The sequence below is a fragment of the Thunnus albacares genome, chromosome 22, assembly GCF_914725855.1.
Source record: "Thunnus albacares chromosome 22, fThuAlb1.1, whole genome shotgun sequence".
NCBI lineage: Eukaryota > Metazoa > Chordata > Actinopteri > Scombriformes > Scombridae > Thunnus > Thunnus albacares.
The window spans coordinates 10,473,081-10,499,763 of NC_058127.1; the positions used below are offsets into that span (position 1 = coordinate 10,473,081).

General features: G+C 40.6%; 2 protein-coding genes across 2 annotated transcripts; one reads left to right on the forward strand and one right to left on the reverse strand.

Moving 5' to 3' along the window:
- Positions 1-264: 264 nt before the first annotated feature.
- On the forward strand, positions 265-3,786 carry LOC122974482. Its single transcript, XM_044342517.1, has 2 exons — positions 265-308; positions 2,368-3,786. The coding sequence occupies exons 1-2, from the start codon at positions 265-267 to the stop codon at positions 3,512-3,514; spliced, it is 1,191 nt and encodes a 396-aa protein (XP_044198452.1). The 3' UTR covers positions 3,515-3,786.
- A 562-nt stretch (positions 3,787-4,348) lies between these two features.
- Positions 4,349-24,116, reverse strand: kcnj10a (potassium inwardly rectifying channel subfamily J member 10a). Its single transcript, XM_044342563.1, has 6 exons — positions 23,604-24,116; positions 14,560-14,959; positions 13,960-14,171; positions 13,246-13,377; positions 12,374-12,551; positions 4,349-6,750 (listed from the first exon to the last, which is right to left on the reverse strand). The coding sequence occupies exons 2-6, from the start codon at positions 14,939-14,941 to the stop codon at positions 6,341-6,343; spliced, it is 1,314 nt and encodes a 437-aa protein (XP_044198498.1). The 5' UTR covers positions 14,942-14,959; positions 23,604-24,116; the 3' UTR covers positions 4,349-6,340.
- Between the last annotated feature and the right edge of the window lie 2,567 nt (positions 24,117-26,683).

Below are 26,683 nucleotides of genomic sequence, written 5' to 3' on the forward strand. Positions count from 1 at the left end.
CCATTGGTGGTTGTAACCAAATTACCATGCAACAGTACTATGAAACAACTCATCATTATACTAATAATAACTTCCTTTGCTGTACATACACAGATACTCCAAGTCAACTAGTAAATTAATACAGAGACCGAAGTCCAACTGAAATTAAATTGCGTGTTATTTTTCTGCTGTGGCATACAGATCTGGTTTGCAAATTATGTGTGTAATGTGCTTTTTTGGAGAAAAAATCAGTAACCAAAAGGGGAAAATGTATATTTCATTTTCATGACTGCACCCCCTGTCTACGCTGAATGCCACTGGTTCTCCGTGTAAGTAGATTGAGAACTTGTTTTCATATCACTTCATAAAGCAATAACTGTGCCTGTTTTGTTATTGACAGTGACACTGACCATCAGCCAGACAGCAACCTGTGACAGACACAAGGACAGCCACAGAATTTCAACTGACATACACATTAACTGTCTAGCTAATGTCTCCTGCTAATCTACAAGCATGGGCACATCTCATGTTTGCTAAATGAGCTATCAAACAAATACCCACCAAATAAAAGGGTACCACTAACTGCACTGTTTGCAGGCTAAATATTTAATGGCTAGTCAGCTGTAGTGCACAGAACTCCTGAATACACCCTCTGACTGAACAGTTGTCATACATACTAGGGGTGTGCCATAACACAAACACGTTATTCGGCAAAGCACAAATATTGGGTTTTTTATGAACATTTGTTTAATGAAAATATTAGCAGATTGGCATTTGTTTTTGGAAAGAAAAAAAAATTCCAGCGCACGGGTCGGTTACATCACTATTTCAGTCTGACTCCTCTGCTTCCCTGTTAGGTGTATCAGCAGGTCTCAACTAGGGGAGACGCATCAACCTGCTGCATGACTCACATTTCCTTATTTGGACATCACTCCCGGAGTTGGGGGTGTTCGCCACAGATAAAAGTGAGCTACTGACAAAAGCAAAGTGCTTACAAGGGACTCTCCATAACCTCTTGTTCCACTTCTCCTTTCCACAAAGTAAAGTTGTAAAATATAGGCGATAAATGAAAATGCAAAGCAAGAATCGCCTTTGAAGTTCTTCTCCATTCTCCATTCATTACACACTGAACACTTTCCATTTTATGGGTGTATCAATAAGTAGAGGTCTGTCTGCATATTGGTGATGCATTCGGTTTAGCTCAGTAGTCAGCGCAGTCGTCCGCTTCATTTAATACTTTAATATACTAAAATTAAAAGCATAATAAAAATAAAAACTGGGTTTTTATCACTATTTTACTACTTTTATTTGAATACAAATACAAATATAAATAATTTCGCTGCCTCAACAAATATAGACACAAATATAAATACTGGGCTCTCTGCACATCCCTAATACATAGAGTATAGATCCAAAGTCATGACGTCAAGGCCGGGCTTGTCTCTATTACTCAGTGCAATCTCTTTGTCTTTCTTTGTCTGTCTGAAAAAATGAAGGTGTTTCTGAGGTTTACTTTCTATATTCTAAAACAACTTGTAGACTAGAGACAGTCTAATAATCTCATTGAGGTGAGCTTAGAAGTTGATCTTTTACCTTTGGAGGAACCCCTGGTCTTCCTCAGCTTTTCTGTTGTGATGGATGTTGTAATTTAGTTTTCAATCAATCAATCAATCAATCTTTATTTATATAGCGCCATATCACAACAGAAGTCATCTCAAGGCACTTTTCACATAGAGCAGGTCAAGACCGTACTCTTTAATTTACAGAGACCCAACAGTTCCCCCATGAGCAAGCACTTGGCGACAGCGGTAAGGAAAAACTCCCCTTTAACGGGTAGAAACCTCAAGCAGACCCCGGCTCTTGGTGGGCGGCCATCTGCTTTGACCGGTTGGGTTGAGAGAGAGAAAGAGAGAGGGAAAGGGGGAGGGGGGACAGAAGAAAAACTTTTTTTTTAAATTCCTTTTTTAAAACAAGAAAAAAGATTTTCCAAAAAGGCTTTTTAATTATTGTGGCTGTATATCACGATACATCAGGTTTCCCGATGCATGTGCAGCAGGGGGGCAGAAATACTTAGCCACAATTAATAGCATGGACTTTTTCAGTATTTAGAAATACGTTAACTTAATTGCTCAAAACCCTTAAAATCACTATTTAGAGGTGAATTTGTATGCAACACTCGGGAACTTTTTTCACTATGCCACCATAAACAGACATTTGTCAGTTCTGGCTAGCTAACATATGAAGAATATTCCAGTAAGAAACAGCAGCTAGTAGCAGTGGTAACACTAACACGAAGTAAGCTTAACAGTCAATCATTGTTATTAGCATTTATTTATTGTTTTTAGAGTAGGTTTTTAACTCAACCAGCTGTATACATTTTCCTTCTAGAACTTCAGTTGTACTTCATCCCCTGTTTCTGCCGAGCTGCAGCAATCCCGTGTACCTGAGCTGTGGCAGCCCCCTGTTCCTGCTAAGTTGCAGTAGTCCCCTGTTCCTGAGTTGCAACAGTTCCCTGTTCCTACTGAGCTGCAGCAGTCTCCTGTTCCTGCTAAGTTGCAGTAGTCCCCTGTTCCTGAGCTGCAGCGGTCACCAGGTCCTGTGCTGCAGTAGCCCCGCCTACGTTGCAGGTCATCAAAACAATCCCACCTATGTCACTGGCCTCCAGAGTGGTTCCACCTATGTCACTGGGCTCCTAGTCATTCTCCAGAGTGGCTCAACACATCTGATCTTCCTCCTGCCTGTCTTCCAGAGTGGTTCCACTGGACTGGTCATCTTTCTGCCTCCCGGTTGCCCTCCCAAGCAACACTACCTATCTTTCGTGCCTCCTGGTCTCCCTATGCCTCTTCTGCTTCCTGGATCCTGCCTCCTGGCCCCTTCCACCCGCTCTGCTTGGTTTACCCACTTCTTTTCTTCCTCCACTTACAAATACTCAGCCCTGCCATTTCCACTCTGCCAGATGATAGCCTCTGCACCATTCTATCTGCTCTGTCTCCAGCCCCTCATCTCATCTTATCAGCCCTGCTTCCCTGCCCTGGATCCCCACTTCCAGCCCAAGCCTCATCAGCACCAGGTTCCCAGCTTCCAGCCCAATCCTCAGCTCCTGGTTCTCAGCTTCCAGCCCAAGCCCCAGCCCCAGCTACATGCCCAAGCTTTCCCAGGTCTGCATTCCCTTTCCCCGGCCTTTAAAATAAATACCTTGTTTCCCTATCTCCTCGCCATTCAGTGTCTGCACTTGGGTTCACCCGCCTTGTCCCTTGTAACACCGACCCAGTTTGAGACTGCCGGGCACACGGTTACTAGAGGCACCAGTTGTAAGGGAAAATTGCAGCCCTTATGCTGTACCTCTGGTCCTGGTCCAGAAAGGAAAGATGCCTACCCACTTCCTAGAATAGAAGAATCATTGGATGCACTTACTGGAGCTAAGTGGTTCACCACCCTGGACCTAGCAAGTGGACACTATCAGGTCCCAGTTGCTGAAACTGATGAATATAAGACAGACTTTTACACACCATTTGGCCTATTTGAATTGAATTGAATGGCCTTTGGCCTCTGTAATGCCCCAAGCACATTTCGAATGCTAATGGAGATAATATATGGAGACCAGAGCTTTCAGCTTGTCCAAGCAGATTCCTTGTAAGCAGGATGTTTGTTATCCTCTCTTAAGGCTGGTCACATGTGTACAAAGCATGGTATAAACTTGAATCTGATAACAGGAATCATTTTGGTAAACAGAGGGGGGATTTTCAAACAGTTGTACTAAATGCTGGAGATACTGGACATTTCAGTGTTGGTATATCTGAAATGAACGCAACTAAAAGCTTGTATAATTTAAGGTACTGTTTTTTATTAAATCAAATAAAGGTTTAAATTTTACAGGTAATTGAATTCCTAATTGTGTCACTGTATTTATAGTACAGAAATATTTTACTCTTAAAACCATCTAAACGTAAATGTGTGGTCTGTTTTACCCTCTTTGAAAATTTCAAAAGTCAATTTCAAATTGTGTTTTAAAAACTATATAAACTATATACACTATATAATTGATCAAATTCAATAAAGCTCAATTCAGATCAAAAGATCAAATTCAAGTCAAGTCAAAAAATCTGTTTAAATTTGCCTGGTCGAATTCAGATCCTAATTGATTCTTGATGCAAAATTCAGATCTGAACATCCAGGATACCAAGGATAAGCAATCAAGCCTGAATCGAATTGATCAGACTGCTGGCCCAGGTTATGTTTGGTAAGTCATGTTTGCTTCCATTTTCAGCCTTTTTTTAACATTCATACTGTATAGTCAAACAGGAATTATTTTGTTTCACGCACAGATATATAGACATTTTGTAAATAATAGTTTTATTAAAAGAGGCACTTAAAAAGTACAATAGCAGTTAGAACAATGAGCTTGCAGTATTATGAGTGATCCATATACAGTATAGGCTATACAGAATAAACAAGCACAACCTCTTGCCAGATTGAAACTGATATATTTTCAGTTACTGAGAATATTTCCTTGGGGGTTTCTGAAGTTTCATTCAAAGAAGAAGTTTCATCTTAATAGTATCACTAAAGTCTCATAATCTAGAGCACAACATTAAAATAGGTTATGGAATTGATAAAAATGAACTCAAGTCCTTGATTGCCTTAAACCAAGACTTGATGATATAGGTTTTTTTTAAAACATTGGCAATGAACTTTAGGAAATTAGTACAAAATTAATATATGCTCATTTTTAATAGCATGCTTTGTTGGCATTCAAACAAAAACAGTGTTAAGTATAGGAAAATTTCTAGCAAACTTTTTTTTATTTCTTTTGCTATTGTTCATCTTTCTTTATTTAAATATTTAGATGACCCATTCAACAAAACTGGATTTTTCGTCACCATTAACCCAGGCATTTCATTATTTCCGTTGAACAAGTACCATAACGTGGTTTAATTTTGATGCCTGTTTCCATGTGAAAAGAAAAAAATGGGAAAAAAATGAGTTCTTTGTCCTAATATACATACTTATCTAATACAAAAAGGCAGTTGATCAAACACATATTGGCAGAATCCACAGGCACGTTCATGACTGTATGAAAAAAATGACAGCGACAAAGCAACAACATTGTGCATTAACAATAATTAACGTGGCATTTGAAAATGCAGGGTATTAAATGTCAGGGCAAAGAAATCAAGAATGAAGGAAAAGATACTTTATACATTCTGTACAGAGGAACACGCACATTGAATACACATACTGTACATGACATTTAATACAGTTCACAAAAAGGTTCATACAAACCATATTATTATACTCATAAAAATCATATACACTAAAATTACTCATTTGCAAGCATACACACACTCACACACGTCAAACATAACCACAAGATTTAATCATTTGTTACAGTGCATTAAGTATCAGAGTTAGTTCAGTTATTCCCTTTTTCTGAAATGCCACTTTTGCTTCATGTTAAAGTGCTTTTAGTAATATTACTAAAAATATTTACCCCAATAAACAAGACATTCATATCAAAGAGCACCGTATTTTTAGGTGCAACAAGCTGTTAGAAACTATTGGGTACATAAAATATGATACATTCCTTTGAAATTCTTTGTTAAAAAAATAATATGTTTCCAGTATTTTTCGGCACCTCTGCAGGTATTTTATTAATTATTTTTTAAAAAGGGAAAAAAAACAGTACTGCGATTCAGTGATTAACATCCACATCAGTCCTTCAACTTCACTGCAAAAATCGACTTCTTATCAAGTCAATTTGTCTGTAATTCAGCTCCTAAAGTTTGATTTTCTGGAATCCAGTTTCATTTTCCTGACTCTAGTGTGTCTTGATTCTAGTCTTAGTCTCTCTTGCTTCAGGATAACACACATTTATAAAAATTTCCTGGAACAAGTTGATTTCTATTGAAAACACACTGATATTCCAGATTTATACCCTTATATTGAGAAAATATTGTTTAAGTACTCAAGTATATACAGGGATTAGTCTTGAGAAGATGGAGATTTTTGCAGTGTTTAAGCATCTGCCAGTTACAGTAGATCAAGTCCTCTCCAAAAAGAAAAATAAATATAAGTTAAGAAAATGTCTCTATGGATAACTCGATGTACTTTACATTTGTACATGTCGGGTTTGTAATGTGCTGCCTTCAAAAACACAGACATTATCAGTATATTCTCTACAAACTTGTGGTTACAGTAGCAGATTGGCAACTGATTCTGTGTATAGTTGGTGGGTTCGGTGATAGGGCACCCAGGTGTTTTTATATGTGTAGGTGGAGAGTTGTGTGTGTATGTGTGGGGGTTGTGAGAATGTAGTTTCACATCAACTTTTCCGCAACCTCTTCCTGTCTCCTCTCTTTCTTCACACATTACTTATACGCACACTCAGTGGGCTGCTATCTCTGATACGCCCCCTCTCTCGCCCCCTCTCTTCCCCTCTGTAGCTCTCCTCCAGTCGCATCTTCTCCGGGTCTGTCCCTTCTTCTTTGCTACCGTGGTAACGGGACGCCTGCGATGGCGGGCTTGGCGGTAGGGCTTGCTTGAATAGGGGCTGGGTCTTGGTTTTGGCAACTTTGTCAAAGAAGGCAAAATCAGCCACGTATTTTCCTGAGGGGGACAGGGAGACGACGGGGGGGAACTCGTAGCCCCAGAGGATCTCATCTGGAAGGTACGATGTTCGGACCTGGCAGGTAGCAGAGGTCGGCTCCACAGTGGCGCTCATGATCACCAGCAGCTCAAAGTCAGACAGCTCCGGGTCTGTCCAGTCACCACCTGGAGAACGGAAGAAACATGAGGTTAAACAAAAACATGCCAGTAGTTTTTCATGTTTTAGCCCATTAACTTAAGAAAAAGAAAACCTGCTTGAGAATGATAATCCATCATATCAGCCAAAAACATAAGTAATCACTTCATGAAAAAGGACTACAAAGCTAGAGTATGTATCTTTTTTTCTTATATTAATGGTAGAAATATGCTTCGACATTAATGTGGAGAGGTGTGACCCAAGGTCATCGAACAGCTCTGGCAGCAGTGCAGAGATTCCCTCCTCAAGCTTTTTAGCAAGCCTTGCCCTTCTAACCAATCAGAGAGGGGCAAAGTCAGAGGTGTGAACTCATGGCTGTCAATCAATACATTTATGCACTTCTGGCCTCCTACTCCTCATGTATACAGGCTCCAAGCTAGCATGAGTTGTTGGAGGATGATGCATTGGATTACTCACAGGTTCCCGTTACCTGCATTATTCGAATTGAAGAACACCGTTAATTGCGGTACCCGGGGAGAAACAGTGACTGACTCATCTTACAAAGTTGTTATGGCAAATGCTAGCAAACCGAGAATCTGACATGTTCCAAAAGCACAGATATCTTGACAAGAAAGGCAAGGCAACACCTTTACCACAAATTAAGAAATTCAGAGTCTCACCATCAGAGCATCACCAACTGCTATGTGAAGTACTCTGTTCAGGGCCATAAAGCCCTACAAAGAGTAGTGTAAGATCACATCTTCACTCTGCATGAGGATTTATACACGAGGGACCAGATGCATAAATGATGCATACACACAAAAACCATACGTGCACCATTTCCCACACATACACTGGTGTTTATAAACACAGAATGTGCGGTGACAATGTGCGCACCTGACACATTCTTCAGACCAGGCGTACACATGTTTTTCAAAAGAGATCTGAGGGTGATGTGTTGAGGCGGAGGTGAAATATAAGATGAAAGACAGAATCTTGCAGCACTGATTGTTTGATTTTTTTTGTGTTTACACAGCGATTACACAACCATTTACACACATAATGTTGATTTTTGTGAGATTAATTTTATCACTCTTTTAATTTAGCCTACATGGGAGTAAAATTTTTAATTTGCTGTTAAAGTTCTTTTTATTTTATCCTTAGTTGTGACACATCTTGTAAAGTCGGTTTAGCTACAAACATATCATTGATTACATTTGAGATGGTTTACAGGTCAATGTAATGAATTAATGTTATGGACACTATAAAGAGCTGTACAGCTGTGCGTAATAACAGCTCCTCTGACTGTTGGAGAACCTCGCCGGTGCAACACAAAAGTTTAAACTGCATTTCTTCTTTCCCATTTGTTTCATTGACAGGTATAAAGACTGGTGGAGCAGATTTCCATTGATATGGAAACAGCTGGTTCAGCACATGTCTTCATCCATTTACAGCTCATTGTGGGAGTGGAAATGAGGACTGAATGACTGACTGAGATTCATAAAGCAGAACCATGCATACGCACAGCTTTATAAATCTGATGAAAGGAATGAGTATGTATGTTTCTGGCTTTGTGCGTACACACAGTTTTAGTCATGAATCTACACAGTTTTCTGCATGTGGCCCCAAAGGCTGCAGAACCAGAGCCAGAAAGATTATGAAGGGTCCTCACCATCGCTGCAACAGACTATTTCATCTTCTACGCTCTGGCAAACATCTCTGCAGCCACAAGTCTAGCACATTGCCCCCTTTGAATCCTTCGCGTTGCCATGACCATTTGAATATTGGCATATGTACAGTTTAATATAATGCCCACCCAATGTACACACATTTTTTATTACCTGTACATATGCATATATTCAGTATATATTTCTTGTCTTTACATTTTTCTTTTATTTCTTTTTTCTAATTCTATTTTTTTGCTCTTATTCTAATTATTAATATTCATTGATCACAGTATGCCACCTTACATTTCACTACATAATTGTTTGTGTATGTATAAAATAAAACCTCTGAATCTCGGGGCAACATTAGCATTAATTTGGAGTCGTGTTTCTGGCCACCTGACGAATGTAAGTAAGATATTCAGATATTCAGGCTTCTTGGTTGGTCTCTACCAACTCCTGAAAAAAAACTATATGGCCCTTCAGATGAGCAGGTAGTGTACAGAGGAGAGCAGAGTTGGGTAGTAATTCTCTTGGGGTTTGTCACTACATGTGACACATTCCCCACGTAGTCATTTGATCCGCTTTAAGTATGAAAATATTATTCAGTGTTGCAACTGTTTTCGCCACCTGTGTGAGTCATAGTCACTTAAGTGGCAGTGGCTTTGGTAGTTTTCTCATGTTGTTTTCCATGAGGTGTTTAAATCACTGTGTTTTATCTACCCATTGTATGTCGGTGGTCAATTTAAAGTTAAAGAAATTCAGATTGATTTATTCAGTAAATGGCAGTCATGTGTGGCTAAGCACAGACACACAAACACACACTCATTGCGCACAAGCACATACACATCCTGAAATTTCCAAAACACAAAAACTCCCCACTTACTGTTTTATTTCAAAAACACTTGACCGGATCTCAACAACGCACACACACACACACACACACACACAAACACACTAACAGCACTCATTTCTGAAAATTGTACACACCCACACAATACACACACACACAAGTTTTTCATTCAGAGATGTTTATAGATCAAAAAAACACATAGACTATAGTCATCCTTCCTCAACACACAACCCACATTACACAAAAGACACGCTTGAAGACATATGCACTCAAACAAGCACACACCTGCATCAACAGGCCTCACTCAGAATGCAGACTCGGTCATCTGTCTAAACAGTCCTTACCCTAACCCAGACCCAGTACCGCTCCCACCAGGGAAAAAAACACCAGGTTTCGCAACTGCTTGTACGCACTGCGACAAACTTGGTTGAGGGATTTCTTTATGTTGGTCTATTGTGGGCGGTGCGAAGGGTTCCGTCTTCTTTTATGCAGGGATTTTTCGTATTTACGCAGGGATCTTTTAGGGACATTTTTATCTGTTATTTATCTCCCAGCCAGTCCTATCATTTCAGACCTTTATGCCATTGAGAGCCTGTATTCATACATTTATAGAGGACATAAAATTCTCTCACTTTCTTGTATCCGACCTCTCCCTTCCGGTTGTTCTGAGAATTTTGACTGACCAGCTTGGAAAGCCTTTTTTCACTGTATTCCCATTCCCTATAACCTGGTTCCCACACTCACCTATACACCTCCTAATACCCTCATCAGCTCCCCTAGTTTTGACACTCTTGCCTGCATTTTTTGGACTTTTGCTTGCCAGTCTATGCCCCTTTGGACTTGTTTGATAGTTGACACTTCAGCATCCACACCTTATTTGTCTCAATAGTTTCAAAAATTCAATAGAAAATTATTCTATTTACGTCAAATCAGTTTCATTTATATAGCCCAAAATCATAAATCACACATTTAAAGGGGCTTTAAAGGGGATTTAAGGGCTTTATAGCATTATGAAAAATTCTCCCAACAAGATAAACTCCTTTGAAGTGAAGTGTAGAAAAGAATAAAAACTGCCCCTTTCGTCAATGAAATTGAGGATATAAGGCATTTATCTTGGTTATTGCAGATATCGGCTTGACTTAAGCTTTGTGTCCACTTGTTTGAACATTGTGTCCAGTCCAGTCATGACTTAAAAAGTGGATATATTACATGCTGTTGAACATATTATTGTAAAAATAAACATTTTTGAAGAGAAAAGGTCAGATACTTCTGTCTTTTTTGGTCATTAAGGCATTATTTTATTTTAAAAGATGCAATTTCTAATATAGGCAAAGAAAAGGTAACAAGTATGAGAGAAATCTGTCTTTTGCGTGTGTGCTTTTTTTTGTCTCCATAAATAGAACAGAGTGGATAAAATGACAAAAATGAATCATATTAGTGAGACAAGTCTGAGTAACAAAGGTTTTGAGTTCTATCATTGCTCACCTCACCTCTCCAGGAAATAAAAAGGTCTTTGAATGAGTCATCAGAGGTGTTTCTCACAGCGTTTGATTTTCACAGTCAGGCCTGTGTGTGTCTGTGTCTGTGTGGTGCAGTATGTTCGACATCATGGTTGTAGCTCAGTGATTTAGACCGAAATGATGCCACTCACAGTGTTCTGGTCTTCTGATTCACTTCTTCACAGTCACATTATGCCAAGAAGATTCACACACTGCTGCACTAAAAGCCAGAATTCAATGTTCCTGACCGCGCTGATGTTCCTTTACACATGCTACATGGCGTGAACATAAGAGAAGCTTTGCAGGGAGCCCTAAACCTCTGTGCAGGGAACCGATAAGTACAGAATAATGTATTGTCATCGATTTATGACCAAGAAGTAAAGCATTCATTAAAGGCATCCATCCATCTACTCATTATCTATACCTGCTTATCCTGTGCAGGATTGCATTGTTACAGGTTTGCAACATGCTTTTACCCGAGAATAAAATGGCACCCTGATGAGGCCTTTGTGGTTTGTAATACCACTTATTGGATTTATGACAGGGATCTACCTAGCAGTAATTACTGAAGTACTATGGAAAGTATTATGTGAGCTGTAACACAATCTCTTAAATATAACTAATTTAACTTGAAATTCAAGATTAATAAGAGAGTTTTCTAAGGAATGCAAAGAGCGTAATGGCAAGTAAAACCAGTAATACACACAGAGATGAAAGTTACATGTAGGCAAACAGTAATTTGAGAAGATCAGGAAAAGAAAAGAAAGGAACAAATCAGAAAACTGAGAGGGTCAAATCCATCCAAGAAGAGAAAAAAAAGAGGCAGCCTACAGAAGATGAGAGTAAATCAAGCAGCGATCAGAGTCCGTCAGTACTGATGTGGCTTCCAGTGCTGAGAGGTCCGTGCCACTGTAAGTGGATCTGTGCAGGCTACGTGTCAGCACCCCGGACTGTACAGCATTTGTGCTCTAATGAGGGGTGTCACTGGCGATCTCTCTCACACACATTCCAGCCAGAGAAACTCTCTCCTCCAGTGCCAAACCAGCCCTACTCTAGACTGTTTAGAGGCAGCTGAGCACGCAGCACATGACCATACATACCAATACACCTACTGGATGTACATACAGACTCATGCGTATGAAGACTTTCACTTCTAGATAAGAAATCTACTATTTTATAAAAAAAATACTACAACTGGGGGAAAAAAGGAAAGGCAGTTGTTTAAATGTTATATTCTTTGAAGGAACAGATGAATGCACTGTAGCTTTGTACTGAAATTTACAGTGTAGTACAAAGTCAAGAGGTTGTGATATGCAGCCGTTTCTAAACAAACTACCGTGACCCTAATCTTCATGTCAAAATGAACATGTCACCCAGTGCAACGGTGCAACGGTAGGGCTCATTGTTGTGATTTTAATAGTTTTTGATCAACAACAGAGGTCTTTGGCACAGAGGAATACAATATGTCAGGCTCTGGATACACACACAATACTTGTAATAGGATCAATTTATTGTTGGTTTGACTCACACAAGATTTATTTACAATAAGAAATATATAGAAAATCACCAGCCATATGCTTTAAAGAGCATTGTTTCTTATTTGCCTGTGAAACTTGACATTAGAGCCGTGATCTACCTTTTGCAGCCCAGGCTCTGAGGGGGCTGTTGTCATCAATGATGTGGTAGAAGGTGAGTGGGATGATGAGGAAGGGGCTGTCGCTGGACGTGTCCACCTGGAAAGGTACGTTCCGCTGGTCCAGCCGCACCGTCTCGCCCTCCTTTGTCAAGGACGTCTGAAGCAACTTCCCCGTCACCTGGGAGCCAAGATGGAGTCAGTAAATGTAGCCAAGAGGTTGGAGAAGGCATCCTGTAACCAAAAGGCCCCAGGTTTAATACCTGCAACGGCCAACGTCTTCATCAATAGCGATGTGCTTCTAAGCTATTCCTTCAGTGTGTTTGTTGTTAACTGTATTTCACACCAGCGACACTATTACAATGAAGAAACCACTCAAAAGACATGAAAGGTCTATATTAACAGGACGTGACTCATAAAAGAAACATCTTTTGCAACCTTGTGCAAACATACTGTCATCACAGTCAGTTACAAGAAGGAAGGCTATAGTGTAGATTGAATGCTTACGTGTACAGTTCATGACATTTCAGTGGAACCTTTATTGAGTTTATGTTTCTCATAAAAGCTTTTCTGTCCCCTTTCGTCACTGTATGGCCTTCCAGGTAAGACAGTATGTCAGTGTCAGTGGATTAATATCCATCTTAGATGACTGCATCTAACCAAACTGTGCAGAACAGATGGAAATAATAGAGCTCTTCAAAGATACACAAACAGTTGATATTTTGAATTGTAGTTAATATTGCAGATGGGGGATAAGTACAGACATGTGAGCTCCAAATGGAATTAAGGTTGAATAGCACATAAAAAATTAAAAAAATCACACCTCCAATCCTGTAGAAACCAATCATGTCCAAAAGCAGTTTTAGTCCCTTTACCTGGCATCCTAACAGCAGGCTTTTGCGCATGTTGGCCACTCGGATCATGAGGCAGGGCCGCCCTTCGTGATTTGACACAACAGCATGTTGACTAAATTTTACCGTCTCGCCTCTCTTTTTTGGACGAGCAACCTGCAAAAGTAGAAAAGAACAAGGTTAAAAGAAAAAAGGTTTTAAAAAAAAAAGGTAAAAATGCATGCAGTATACAACATTTCCTGGTACGACATATTGTAAACTCATCAAGTGCTTTTGATCTCCTCTTTCTCACTTATCTATTCTAAGATAAGTGTTCAGAATAGAAGAGCGGAGCGATGGGAGAAAGTACGGGTGCATATAGATAAAAGAAAGGTTTTTAGATGATGTGAAGAGAAAGCTGTTGAGATAAACATGCTTTTGATAGATAAGATGGGAGGGCGGTGAGAAGGATAATTTTTTATATGAAAGAAACATGTTCAGTGCACTGGCCCAACACTGTAGTCTATGTAAATTATTGCAATATAAAGCTACAGATTAAAAAATACTATACCTACATAAAATAAACCATAATCAAATGACAAAATATGTTTAGTTTTTTATTAATGGTAAAGGAGATTCTTCCTTTGACATTTCTTATTGATGCTTTCTTCAGTTTTATAGTTCATACTGAGTTCATACAGTAGTTTATACATCAAATGTATAAGACACATTGTTCATTGGTTAGATAATAATTTCTACCTTTGCAAGGAAGGTGCCGGTGATGAAGATCTCCATCACCATGGTGATGACCAGCTGAAAGATGAGTAGGACAATCGCGACAGGACACTCTTCAGTTATGCACCGGAAACCATAGCCTATTGTGGTCTGGGACTCCAGAGAGAAGAGGAAGGCTCCTGTCAGGGTCTTCACCTCCATTACACATGGCGTGTGGTTGGAGGGGGGGTCAAACTCTGGAGGAAGAAGAGAAGATCAGGGTTTGGTGTAAACAAATTATGCAAGAACATTTTGTTCCCTCTCTCAGTGTTCTGCCAGGGCTTTCTCATGCTCTTACTACAATGCAAAACTGTATTCCAATGTGTCTTTCTTTATCGTTTATACAAAAAAGTACTTGTGTGCTTCCATGTCTCTACTGCGAAAACGTGAGTTTTTGTGTTAATCACAGGCCATTGTTGTTTGAGGGGAAGAGAGGGGTGAGGACAAGCTGTGCATATGTTCTACTGGTTGCTATTAGAGGTTAATACAGTTAATAAGTGACACTTTTCATAGACTTTTTAACTATTTTTTCACTGTCTGTGCAATACAGATCTCTATCATCCTCCACCCATCCCTCCTTCCTACCCAGTAAGTCTCCATGCACCATTGCCACCAGGTACCAAAGCACTCCAAACAGGAACCAGGTCCCAGCAAAGGTGGCAGAGAACAGGAACAACTTGTAACGCCATTGCATGTCCAGAAAAGTCGTCCAGAGGTCACGGAGGTACAGCGCCCCTCGCCCGCTTACGTGCTCAATGCGTACATTGCTTCGTCCATCTTTGGAGAGGACACGGCGCCTCCTCCGGAGAGCGCTGACCCCTCCTGCTCCTGTTCCTCCACCTGCACCAGTACTTCCAGTCCCCGCTGTGGAGCCCAGCAGGGGTTTGGTGATGTCAGTCTGTGTCTGGGAGTGGCAGACTTTCTGAGGAGAGGAGCCTTCTGAGGAGGGGGGAGTGGCCGAGGTCATAGCTGACTCTACAGGAGGCTGGAGACAGAAAGAGGAGTCATCAGGAGGTAAGGAGAGTAAGAAGGAAAAGACAAAGACAGGCAATATCTGGGGAAAAAAAGGGCATTGGCAGTAAGATGATGTGAACAGCAGGTGAGACCAGCAGAAAAGGTGCAAGATGTGTGAAAAAGAAGAAAAGTAAGAACATTTGATGACCACATGAATGAGAAAAATGACAGAGCAGAACATTTAGGATTAGAGGGAGATGACGAGGGCCAGAGAAGAAGAAGAAGAAGGGGATTAGAAACGTGACACACCAAGCACATTTTCTAACTGGACAGTGTTGTGGCTGTCCACGGTGGTCCATTTAAGCCCCCTTCTCTTTTCACTGGAGGCAGCTGGCCTTGCCAAAATAAAAGCCCCCTTTCAGCATGAAGGCACAGCTGCTCTTTCACATTAAAAGTGTGATGGTGCTGGCTCATTCACGTGTCGGTTATACAACACAGCTACTGAATCAAGATGAGGAAACACTAGTGTTACTTATTCCAAACGAAAGAAAACAAGAAAAGAAGTCTTTAAACTTAAATCAAAGGTTCTGGGATCCCCTTCTGGTGTTAGATCACCCTAGTCCAATTTGCTGAAAGCTGTTTTTGCCTGTTTTTATTTGAATAAAGACCTACATTTAGCATTTTTTAAGCACAAGTGAAAAGCAGACATGTAGTCCAATCATAAAGAGTAGCTTGTTTTAACTAAAGGGATAGTATATTTTAGTATAGTATAGTTTTAGCTTTGTTATTGTTTCAATAATAGAGGTAGTAAATAGCAGTTGAAAGCAATAATTAGCATTTCTGTGCATTTTTTTTGTCAGATCTAGCTTCCAGGAAGTTATTAACCTCAGAGAACTATACCAAAAGAATTACTTACACTATATAGCTAAACTTAGTGTACTGAGGTGTTCACTGCATTTTGTGTACTTATGGTTTGTGGCTGTTTTCTATGGTTCGTTCCCTTAGTTCCAGTTAAGGTAACTCTTAATGCTACAGCATCAAATGATATTTTAGACAACAGTGTGCTTCCAACTTTGTGGCAACAGTTTCCTGTTTGCCTGTTGACAGCCAACACCTTTGTGATGAATTGGAACGCCAACTGAGAGCCGGGCCTTATCGCCCAACATCAGTGCCCAACCTCACTAATGATCTTGTAGCCGAATGGGAACAAATCCCTGCAGCCGGGTTCCAAAATCGTTTGGAGGCACTTACTGAAGAGCAATTTTAGCAGCTTGTTGATGCCCATGGGTGTAATGTTCGGGTGTTCATATACTCGGGAATGGGTCCCAATAGCTGGTTCCATTTTGGCGAAATACCCAGATTTGTTAAGTTATGACACAAGTGAATTTCTTATCGAACATTTTATCTCTTAGCAAAAAGCAATGGAAAACACATAGGTAGCAGGCCTCTCATTTTTAGCCAGTGTTGCTGGTTACACTGACGATCATCACTGGAGGCAGATTAGATCAGCTGTTGCTAATTAATGTTAATTCAATAATGACTCTCTGCTTAATGTGCTCTCTGCAGCTTATGTCTGTGTTCAGACAAAGACTGTTTGTGATTCAGAAGACACGTCTCTCTGTTACACCACTTTGTGTGTCTTTGTAGTTTCATAGAACGGTGACTCTTCTCTGATGATGATATAGCTGATCAGCTCATATCAATGTAAGAATCTCCCAATTAATTTTTTTACCTGATCAACTTTGTTTTTTCTGTTTTCTCAATGATGGCGCACCTTACAAACTGAAGTAACTAACTAACTTACAACTAAACATAAGGAACTAGAGCACACTGATTCATTTGCAGCCTTTAATTGTGCAAACCGAAAATATACGAAATACGAAACTGTAACACCTACCACGCCTTCACATAAAGTCTCAAGGCCCGGCTTCTGAAAAGTCAGACGTGAACTTTTCTAATCTTCATAGTACATTGCTCATTTTATTATAGCTATGGTATGCACGGAATATCTCCTATCTTATTTTATTATCCTATTTGTTTGGTATATATTACCATTTTACTAACCCATGATTGCATCTTGTAACATTTTATCAAGATTAACAAGTGCTTTGTTGCTTTGTGTTCGCTTGCAAGACTATATGTGCCTTATTGGTGTTTGTTGTCTCTGTATTAATGTGCTGATGTTTTGCGGTTTCCTGTTGCTCTGCATGGCTTCTGTTCTGTCTTGAGGATTATTGTTTCGTTGCTGTTGCCATTGCTGTGTTTATTGTGTCTTGTTGTCTTTGTTCTGTAAATTTTATCACTTTATAGGTTTGGTATTATAGGTTGAAAATTAGCCAGCTGGCTAACGCTGGCATATTTTACAGAAGCGTTGATTAATGTGTGTTGTCCTTATAAATAAATAAATTAAATTAAATAGTTCTGAATCAGGGCCTTCAGTATTTGGAGTAAGTAGCTACTGAACCACAGTAGGATATAGCTGTCAGATACATATAATTAACATTTCATATTATGCTGCTCATCTCATTTTCAGGTTGTGAACATTAATTAGGCTGCTATTAAAAACTGTAGTATTTCTAGATTCTCAGCCACCAAGAAGTGATTAAACATGAGTTGTGGTTATTTTAGCCTTTAGTAACTTGCAAATATTGGAGGGCGAACCCACTAAGATTCAATACGGCATTCAAACGGATTCAAATTCGGTTTGATATTGAATTTAAATTCATTAAAATACCATCAAACCCCATTCTTGATGTTAAATATGTCCGACTTATCATTCCCATGCAACTAAACTTTCATCATTCAAGCTAAGTGCTTGTCATTGTCAAGTGTTAAGTGAGTGCCTTTGTCAAAGAAAGGATGTGTCATGCGATGGATCGGTCTCATTGTCTATGGATCTTATTGTGTCACCAGTATATTGACTGAATGAGAAGTCCCCGCTCCAGCCCCGGGTGCCATGGACACTTATTGAGGCTCTATGGGTCGTCCCGTGTGCACGCCGAACACTTTTACCCTCATCTGGGCTGTAGTTTCTCTTCCTCCACATCCTTCTTTTTCTTTTCTTCTCTCTTGCTCTCACTCACTATTAACTAAATGGGCCTTTTGTCTCAAGCTGCCTCTGCTTTCCGGAGCAAATATAACAAAACCAAAAACAAAACAACACAAACAAAAGCCTAAGAATTGAGGCGATCTGATACGCTCTGTCCTTTCCTGTCCTTTCTGACCCCTTCTCTCTCCTCTCTCCATGCCGGAGCTCACACTGAGTGAATGAATAGAGATCTGTGTTGATGTCTGTGCTCTGAATACTAAGATGTAGAGGGGGAGAGAGGAGAGGGAGGCGGGGTCAAGAGGAGGTGCATGTGATTGGCCGTGTCCATCTCCAGCTGAACTCTGAACCTTACAGAGCTCCTGCCTACACATACAGTAAACACACACCCGTGTATTGAACATATAGACCTTTCTGAACAGTGAGAGCGTAATACAATACCGTTTATTGTGCGAAGGAAAGTTTTGCAAAACCAGGCCCTTACACACAACACACAGCAGGCAGCATTTGCTCATACATTATATTAATTTCATCATTAACTATTTAAAGGCTAAGAATGGCATTATTCTATATTTTCCTTTTTGTCAATATTTTCCATGAAAACATCACATCCAACAATATGTTAATCCATCTCTCATACTTTCCAACTTCCCTACCCTGTCTATTGCACTCCTTAGCCCATTTCTTCCTGCTCTTTAAAGCTGTAACGATTGATTTTTTGGCCACTTGGGGGCAGCACAGCAGGTCTATTTTCCTCTGTTTTATGTGCAATCGTACACATCCTGTTTATACTACCACGACTTGAGGCTGAAGCGAATGCAGAAGTAGCTTAAAGTGCAATGCCACCGACGGCCACTAGATGCTGTCTGCCAATTAAGCTGCAACTATGAGCTTCAAACCAGCTCCAATGCAAACCAATGAGCGACATCACACCTTGCTATAAATATATATACATGTCGCTTTATATACAGTCTGTGGTATAGACACAGACAGAGTACTGAAAATGCTGCTGCTGCTCTACTAACATGCTGCTTTCACTACACAGCCTGCTATTGCTCATCGTTCACTCTCCTTTTATCTCTGTTTTAGTCTCCACAGACTCCTGAGGGAAATATCTTGGACTTAAGCTGCTAAATGCTCCATTATTTTCACCAGCTAGTGGAAAACTTTGACTGTCTGTCATTTGGTGAAGGGCAGGTAGCGTACAGTGGATTTTATTGAGCTTTTTCACTGAAAAGACCTGCCTGCTGCATCTGGAAGCGTAGTTGATGAAAGCAGTGAAACCACAGTAAAACCATTTGTTGTTCCCTTTAAGTGTGCTAAATGTATAAAACTGTGTTACTAGAGCCAAAACAAGTTTATTGCTCTCACTGGTTTCCCTCTCTTGAAATATGACTTTTTCCACTCATTGGACGACCACACTCAAGGTTAGGATCTCTTCCTCTCCGTCCGGCTCTCCATCCCTCTCCTTCCCTCTGTCCTGTGTGCACAAGAATCCTTTGTTTTCGAGGAGATGAAAGGGACAAAAGCCACCATTGAAAAATACGACTGGGTGAGCGAGTGAGTGAAAGAGAGAGCACGTTAGACGGGGAGAGGAGAGCGGGACGGAGCGTCGAAGTGTGTGCAAGTGCTGTGTGTGTGTGTGTGTGTGTTTGTGACTGTGTTTGATCATGTATGAGTATGTGGTGCTTGACATTGTGAGGGGGCAGAGACCCGGGTGGGGGGGGGGGGGGGGGAGAAGAAGAGAGAGAATAATTGGTTTTGAGGGGAGGATTGAGAGAGAATTGAGCATCGGGTGACAAAAGGAGTGAAAGAGGAAGAGGGAGAGGAATGGATGATGAAGGAGAGAGAAAAGAGGAAGGGGTATGTGGAGTGAAGGAGGAAGAAACAGATCGGTGACAAAAGACAGTCATTAGTATTCCAGAGTAGAGAGTAATCCCTTCCACACAGTGCCCCTGTCCAGTGTCCACATCCATAAAGAACCCCCAAGAAGCCAGTACACCTCACTGAAAAGACTCAATACAACACAACTTGAATGGCTGTGACCACTGTCCACACCATGGCAGCCTCTGCACCGGACTGAAAGGACTGTCTAAACATCAACACAAGCCATGCCAAGAAGGCATCTGCGCAGCCAACACAAGATGTTAAAAGCACGGACTTACTGCAGCCAAACTAAGCACCGCACACTGCCATACAAATGAGCTGCTGTTGTGTCATTGTCTCTTCAGACGGTGAATGATTTCAGACAATCTCATTAAGAGAGAGCCTCTTCTTTGGCAGTGTTTTGTGTATAGATACACTGTCAGGTGTAGGTAAGGCTACAGAGAAAACAGCCTTGTTTTTGTCTTTACTGACATATATTCTTAAGATTTCTCCTACAGGTTTTGAAAAGGTTTCACAAGCCCAGCTGGTACAATTTGATCAGCCTACAGAGGAATATATGTTCTGTAATGTAAGCTTAAAGGACAGGTTCACATTTTTATAAGTCTGTCCTCAAACAATAGTCAGGTGTCCAAATGAACATGGACACATGTTTTTCTTGCTGTAATCATTCCTCCTGTTCATATTGGTCATTAAGAGATCACTTCATAATTCACTTTCAATGTAAGTGATGGAGGCAAAATACACAGTCCTCCTTCCTTGCAAAAACGTCTTTCAGTTCGTGACGGTTACTAACTGTTATTCAGTTTTTGTCGGCGTGCGATGCCAGAGTGGAAAGTTACAGCGGCTAGCTGAGGTTAGCATGCCCACTGGTGTTTCGGTTTAACCAGTGACCGTGTTATGTGGTGACAGAACATTTAGGTGTCCTCTTAAAAGTCTTAAATTATCTTATGTTGAACACAGTATATATTCGTCTGGTCTTTATGTATAAATTAAATTGTGTCGCCAACAACAAGCATTAACATTTCCTCACTTATTTCTCTGTAATTAATCTTTTTAAATGTCCTTGCTTGAGATGAAACGCTGAATCTCGTTGCGGTATCCACACTGATGGTCTCAAGTTAAACAGAGGGGTCAAACCCAGTGGCTGGTCAAACAGGGTGAATAGTGGCTGTCTGACCACACAGTTTACACAATATTTAGCCACAAACTCTACTTTTAGTGCGTACACAATGACAAAGCAGGTTAATTGGCAGAATATGGGCCACTTTCCAATTGAAGATAACAGTATAAAATCACAAGATAGACTATAGCTGCACTGCCAACTTATAGGCTACGTTTTGTTTTCCACATTATAAGAAACTTTACCAGGTGAATGCTTCTTGCTGAGCACAGTTTAACTTGCGTAAAATGGTTGGCGTAGATAATAAACACATTGATTGGTTAACTAAAGTAAAATCGATAAATCTGATAGGAGCCAGCTGTCATCACCATGAGCAACCACAACGCCTTCTGCTGAAAGATGAAAGTTAACGCAGTCAGTGGTTAACACCTTAACCAGTGACCGTGTTATGTGGTGACTTTCAGGGGAGTGTGTCATGGTTGTCATGGTGACGGCAGCTGTTGAAAACACGAACAGAGCATATAGTTGTCCTCCTAAAAGTCATAAATCTGGATGTGGGCCCACCAAAAAATACAAACAAATCCCACCTGACTATTTTTTTTAAGAAAGACTTGAAAAATTGTGAACTCATCCTTTAAACCTGGAACTCATCAATCATAACTAGAAATACAAGAGTGATAAACATAAACACACCAAAAACAAACCTACAAATAAACATTTAGTTACTATATCTTCCTATAGACATCATGGTTCAGTGGTAATTCTTCCTCTATATTTTCTCATCATGTCTTCTTCTGGGGAACTAATGTACATATACTTTTGATCATTTCAACTCAGGACTTATGAGGACCCTATGAAGGCCCCTCTAAGTCCCCTGGTGGCCTTAAAACCTAAAAACTAGAGGATCTTCCTAGAAAAAAAAATCACTTGACAACAGCAAATACAGCAAATGTTAACACTACTAAACTGGGTATACGCTGAATCACTAAAGAATTAAATAACCAAATACAGATAATAATGTTCCAACTTTATTGCAAAACAGCAGAAATATCCAGGAAACACTTTTACACCAATTATAAATGCTTTACAGTATAAGATTTAATAAGTTGTAGCTAGTTGTGGCTTTTTCATGGTTTCAAATGGTTTCTGCAACATTTATAAATTGGTAATGTGGCATCAATACAAAACCTCAAAATGAGAACAAGTCTTGGGTTGCCAGTTGTTTAAACAAATTTCTCAAGTATAACTTCCTCCTCGGTACGGTCTAATATTTGAAAGAAAAACGTCATCAAGGCAGCAAACATAATTATGCATGCAGTGCATTCAGTGTAAGTGCATCAGGGCTGCTTCTACATAGTAATAACATAATCTGGATTTTAGCAACAGGGAGTAAATGTGACCAGTAGCCGTAGTGGTCTGGCATACTGTACGTCTCAGTGTGCCTGTGCCCAGAATTGAACACTTCCCTAACACTTCCCTCGCCTCCACTTCCTTGGCCCAGAATTAGTAGCAGAGTTACGACCTTAATTTAACAATGGAGAGCAGCTGCTGGCCACAAGGCAATAATTTAGGGTTGACTTTTACCATCTACTTCCAAGTCAGTAGTATCCAATAACCTGTCTCTCTGCTGTAAATCTGACTGTTTTTTTTTTTTTTACTGTTGTGGTGCTGATTCCTCAATGAGAGGATGGGATTTGTTTCGACTGCCTGTTTCTTTCCTCTGCGTTTCGTGCAACTCTTCATTATCTTTTCCATTACAATGAAGACAGTCGTTTCAATTGCTGAGCTATTTGTCATGCAGCTGCAGCAGAAGTTGGTTGCACTACTATGATAATCTGATAGGAAAACCGTATTTAGCAAATCAGGGTATTCATGCAGGACAGGTGCAGGATGCGGGGACTTCTGTTAGCTGATCTTTTCATCTACCGCTGAGTGATCTTGGACCACAAAACGCAGTTGCTATGTTTTGTTTTTGTTTGTTTGTTTGTTTGTTTTTTTTGTTTTCTGTTACTGGAACCATTGTCATGCAATGATGTAGACCTACTTAATTCTTGGTAGCAGTCATACTGTACGCACTACTCGTATCCCCCCCACGCTATAAACACAACAACATAGATGAAACCAGACCTAACACCTCTTGGAATATGAGAGTTAACCTCAAGCCAGTTGTAGGATATACAGTGTGTTTCCTCGATGCACACTTACAAGAGATCTAGTAAATATCTCAGTAATTACACAAAAACTAGTGCATCGTGGGGGTGTTATATATATAGGAACATCATGGTACAGTATCATATGAAAATAACAAAACAGGAAATAAAAGAGTAGATAAAATCAGAACAGATAAGGTTAGGCTTTATTGCTGACTAAAACAGATAAGTAATTGTCAGTTGCAGCATGTACAGCACTGAGCTAAACTAATGACCATAACACAGCTGTATGGTGAGTAAGTGAGTTAGTTTGTAAGTGAATAAGAAGCACTATTATATTTTAATTGCATCAAAAACTGTGCAGTTTAACTAAACATGAAAAATGACTGTTTTTGTAATACTTGTAATAGAAGAAACACAAAACACAAAGATGAAACACAGTTTTTTTTTTTTAAATGTGTGTCTTTCTTACCTCCCTGTTGACTTAACAGACGTTCACTTTGCAGTCACAGCTCGAAAACTTGCAGATTTAATTAATTTCACTGTCCAGCAGACACGTGAAAAAGACAGTTCAACTTTTCACTTCACGGTTTTGAACGACGCGCACTTGTTGACAGCTCCGTCACGCGCATGTTTTTACATCACCTCTCTCTTTGACATCACATTGTTTGTGTGTTTTTTCTTCTGGAGTCCTCCTCCTGTATGTCGTTGGCATCCTCTAATTTAAAAAAAAAAAAAAAAAGAAAGAAAAGAAAAGAAAAGAAAAACTCTAAATAAAAGCATGCAATTCGTCAGATGAGAGGAATGGATGATGAGGAGGAGGAGGCAGCAGTCTGTGAATGCCTCCCAACACACTGGTAGCCTACTGGTGGTGCCGGTTCCAGCTCACAGTTACTGGGTCATTATGTAATCAGATGAGCACAGTTTGCATTTCTTCTTGCATCTGAAGCAGAGAGGGAGCCCTGTGTGTCCGGACAGAGAGAAGTTAAAGAAGCAGTGTCCACTCCTCCAGGACCCCCCCCCCCCCCCCCCCCCTGCACGCCTCTCTATATAAACCCAAAAGTATTCAGACGGCCGCTGTTTTCACGACATTTTTAATTCATTAATTCAACTCTCCTCCCAGCTTCTCCTCCTACCCTCCCTCTCCGTGTCTCTCCCTGACTGTACGCGATAAATGGGCCTCTTTGTTGCGAGGGCCTCCTCCACTGTTTCAGCCTTTGTCAACTTTCTCATGTAAATGTTTGATGGTTATAAGATACAAGCCTGGAAGTTGTTTCACTGAAACGGAGGTATTTACAAATCAAAGAAAGAGAGGGGTGGTGTTGGGGGGGGGGGATGGAGAAAAAACTGAGCTCTTTTCTCGTGCTGTTTGGCTCCTTCAGCTTTGCGTTGGCCAATACGCAGTGAATGGATAATGTCGGCGCATCTGTGTGAGGCTGTGCCATGTCCGCCTGCAAGCAGGGGAACTTGATGCTGTGAAGGCGAGTACACTTGGTCCTGCTGTGAATGGTACAGCACAGGATGACCAGTAACAAGTAACAACCATTATACTGAGAAACTTGCCCTGGGATGGTGGGATGAATTTTGTTGTTGACATGAAGGTAGGAAAATCTAATTATGCGAATTGTGTCAATAAGTATCATTTGAAAATGGACAGAAGGCTATGTGCTGCACTCTGAATCTAATAATACTGGGATGAAGCAACAGCACACAAACCAATATAACAAACTCCCTATAGAGTTAGAGTCTGTGTCTCTATAGGAGCAGTCTAATAGTTTTTTAGTCCAAAGAAAGTGAAAAGGGCATCTTGTCAGCCCACCATTCAAAGCTCTCCTTTTAACTTTGTTTTGACGGGAGTTAAATTTACCGTATGTTCAGATGAGTGTCCCCAGGTCGGGCGCAGACACATGAATCTGCAGCAGGGACGTACCGCATAATAAACCCAGCGCTGCTCAATATTTAGCCCAACTGGTTTCACACGCACATCAATCTGCGGGGGCCCCTCCAACCTGCCAGCGTGTGTTGTTCCTCCTTAACGCCCTCTCCCGTCCTGCAGAGTTAAAGGGGGGCCCTTCTTATCCGGAGCAATGGGGCCCCTCATCCATAGGAGCCCAGATTATATGGGTGTGTTTACCTTTTTTGGGTGAGGATTTGGCCCCTTTTAGGTCAGGGTCATCCTCGGTTTCCCGGCTGGGGAGCTTCACCTGAGGTCATGAAGCCGCTGATGAATGACCCAAAAAAACAAATACATTAAAGATTATTTAGGGAAGCAGAGAGATGCTGAAGCGACCAACCATCAAAAACATGTGGTTGTCTCTCTGGCTGGCATACTTTACTTATATACAAGCTGTACTCATTTTGTCTGTATACTGACAAAACAAAAATACTCCGCAACCAGCAGTACAAATTTATCCTGTTGCCTCTTTTTTGTTTGTCATCTATCTAGCCGAATATTGCCCTGTATCATATTTAACCCACTTCGTGTATGAAAGAATGTGACCTCACTAAGCCGACAGACACAAAGACATTGCTTCTCTGTTTTCTGACCGGCGAGAGTTTTAGGAAAACTATGTCGTGGAGGTCAGCAGTCACTGAGAGGGAGTAGAGAGAGGGTGAGAGAAGAAAAACCAAAAAGAGAAGTAGGGGAAAGAGAAAATTAGATATGCTGTAAGATAAAGAATAGGAGGTCACAGAAAGAGGAAGGAAGAAAACTGACGTTATAGACTAAGAAGGAGAAGAGAGAGAGTTTGAGTGATAGAAAGAGGCAATGTATGAGGAAATCAAGAGGAAGGATAAATTAAAAAAAAAAAGCACATGATGGTGTAATGTGGACTGGTCGGAAGTCCCCCCTTCTCTTTTCAACACCACCTTCCCCTTCTTCCACTCTTCTTTTGTTGATCCTTCTTCTCGGCACAGGATACAGTTTGTGTTTCCATCACACGCTGCACATGTTGCCCTCCCTCTTTGTGTTCATTCTGCCACTTTCACTACCCTCTGCACCCCTACTCACACGCGCACACGCTCGCACACACAAACACGCACACACACATTTCTGCTGCAGGTCTCTATTTGAGTGAGTTCCCCAAATGGTTGGTTTTCTAGCTCTGTGTCAGAGAAAAGTCTTTGCAGATCAAACAAGTTATATCTGAAGAAGATTTGTGGGTGACAATATGCACAGACACAAATACAAACACCCCCAAACCACAATACACACACAGACACACACACACACACACACACACATAGACACATACACAGAAAACGGAAACAGAAAAAAATAAGACAAACAAGAAGACAATTTGCTAACTTTAATAACTATTACAAAACTCCGCAGTGCGTTAATTTTAAAACATACGGATTAAAAGGTGATGCATTTCATACATACACATGCATTTACACAAAGATATGTGCAGGCACTTGGGCAACAACTCCGGGATGTTGGCCATGCACGCTGGCAGAGAAGAAGCTGCTGCAGATGAAGCAGGCCCGACGCCAGCACTTTGGCCACCATAGAAGAAGAGGAGGTTGCCAGCTAGGCTCCCTTAGATCGCC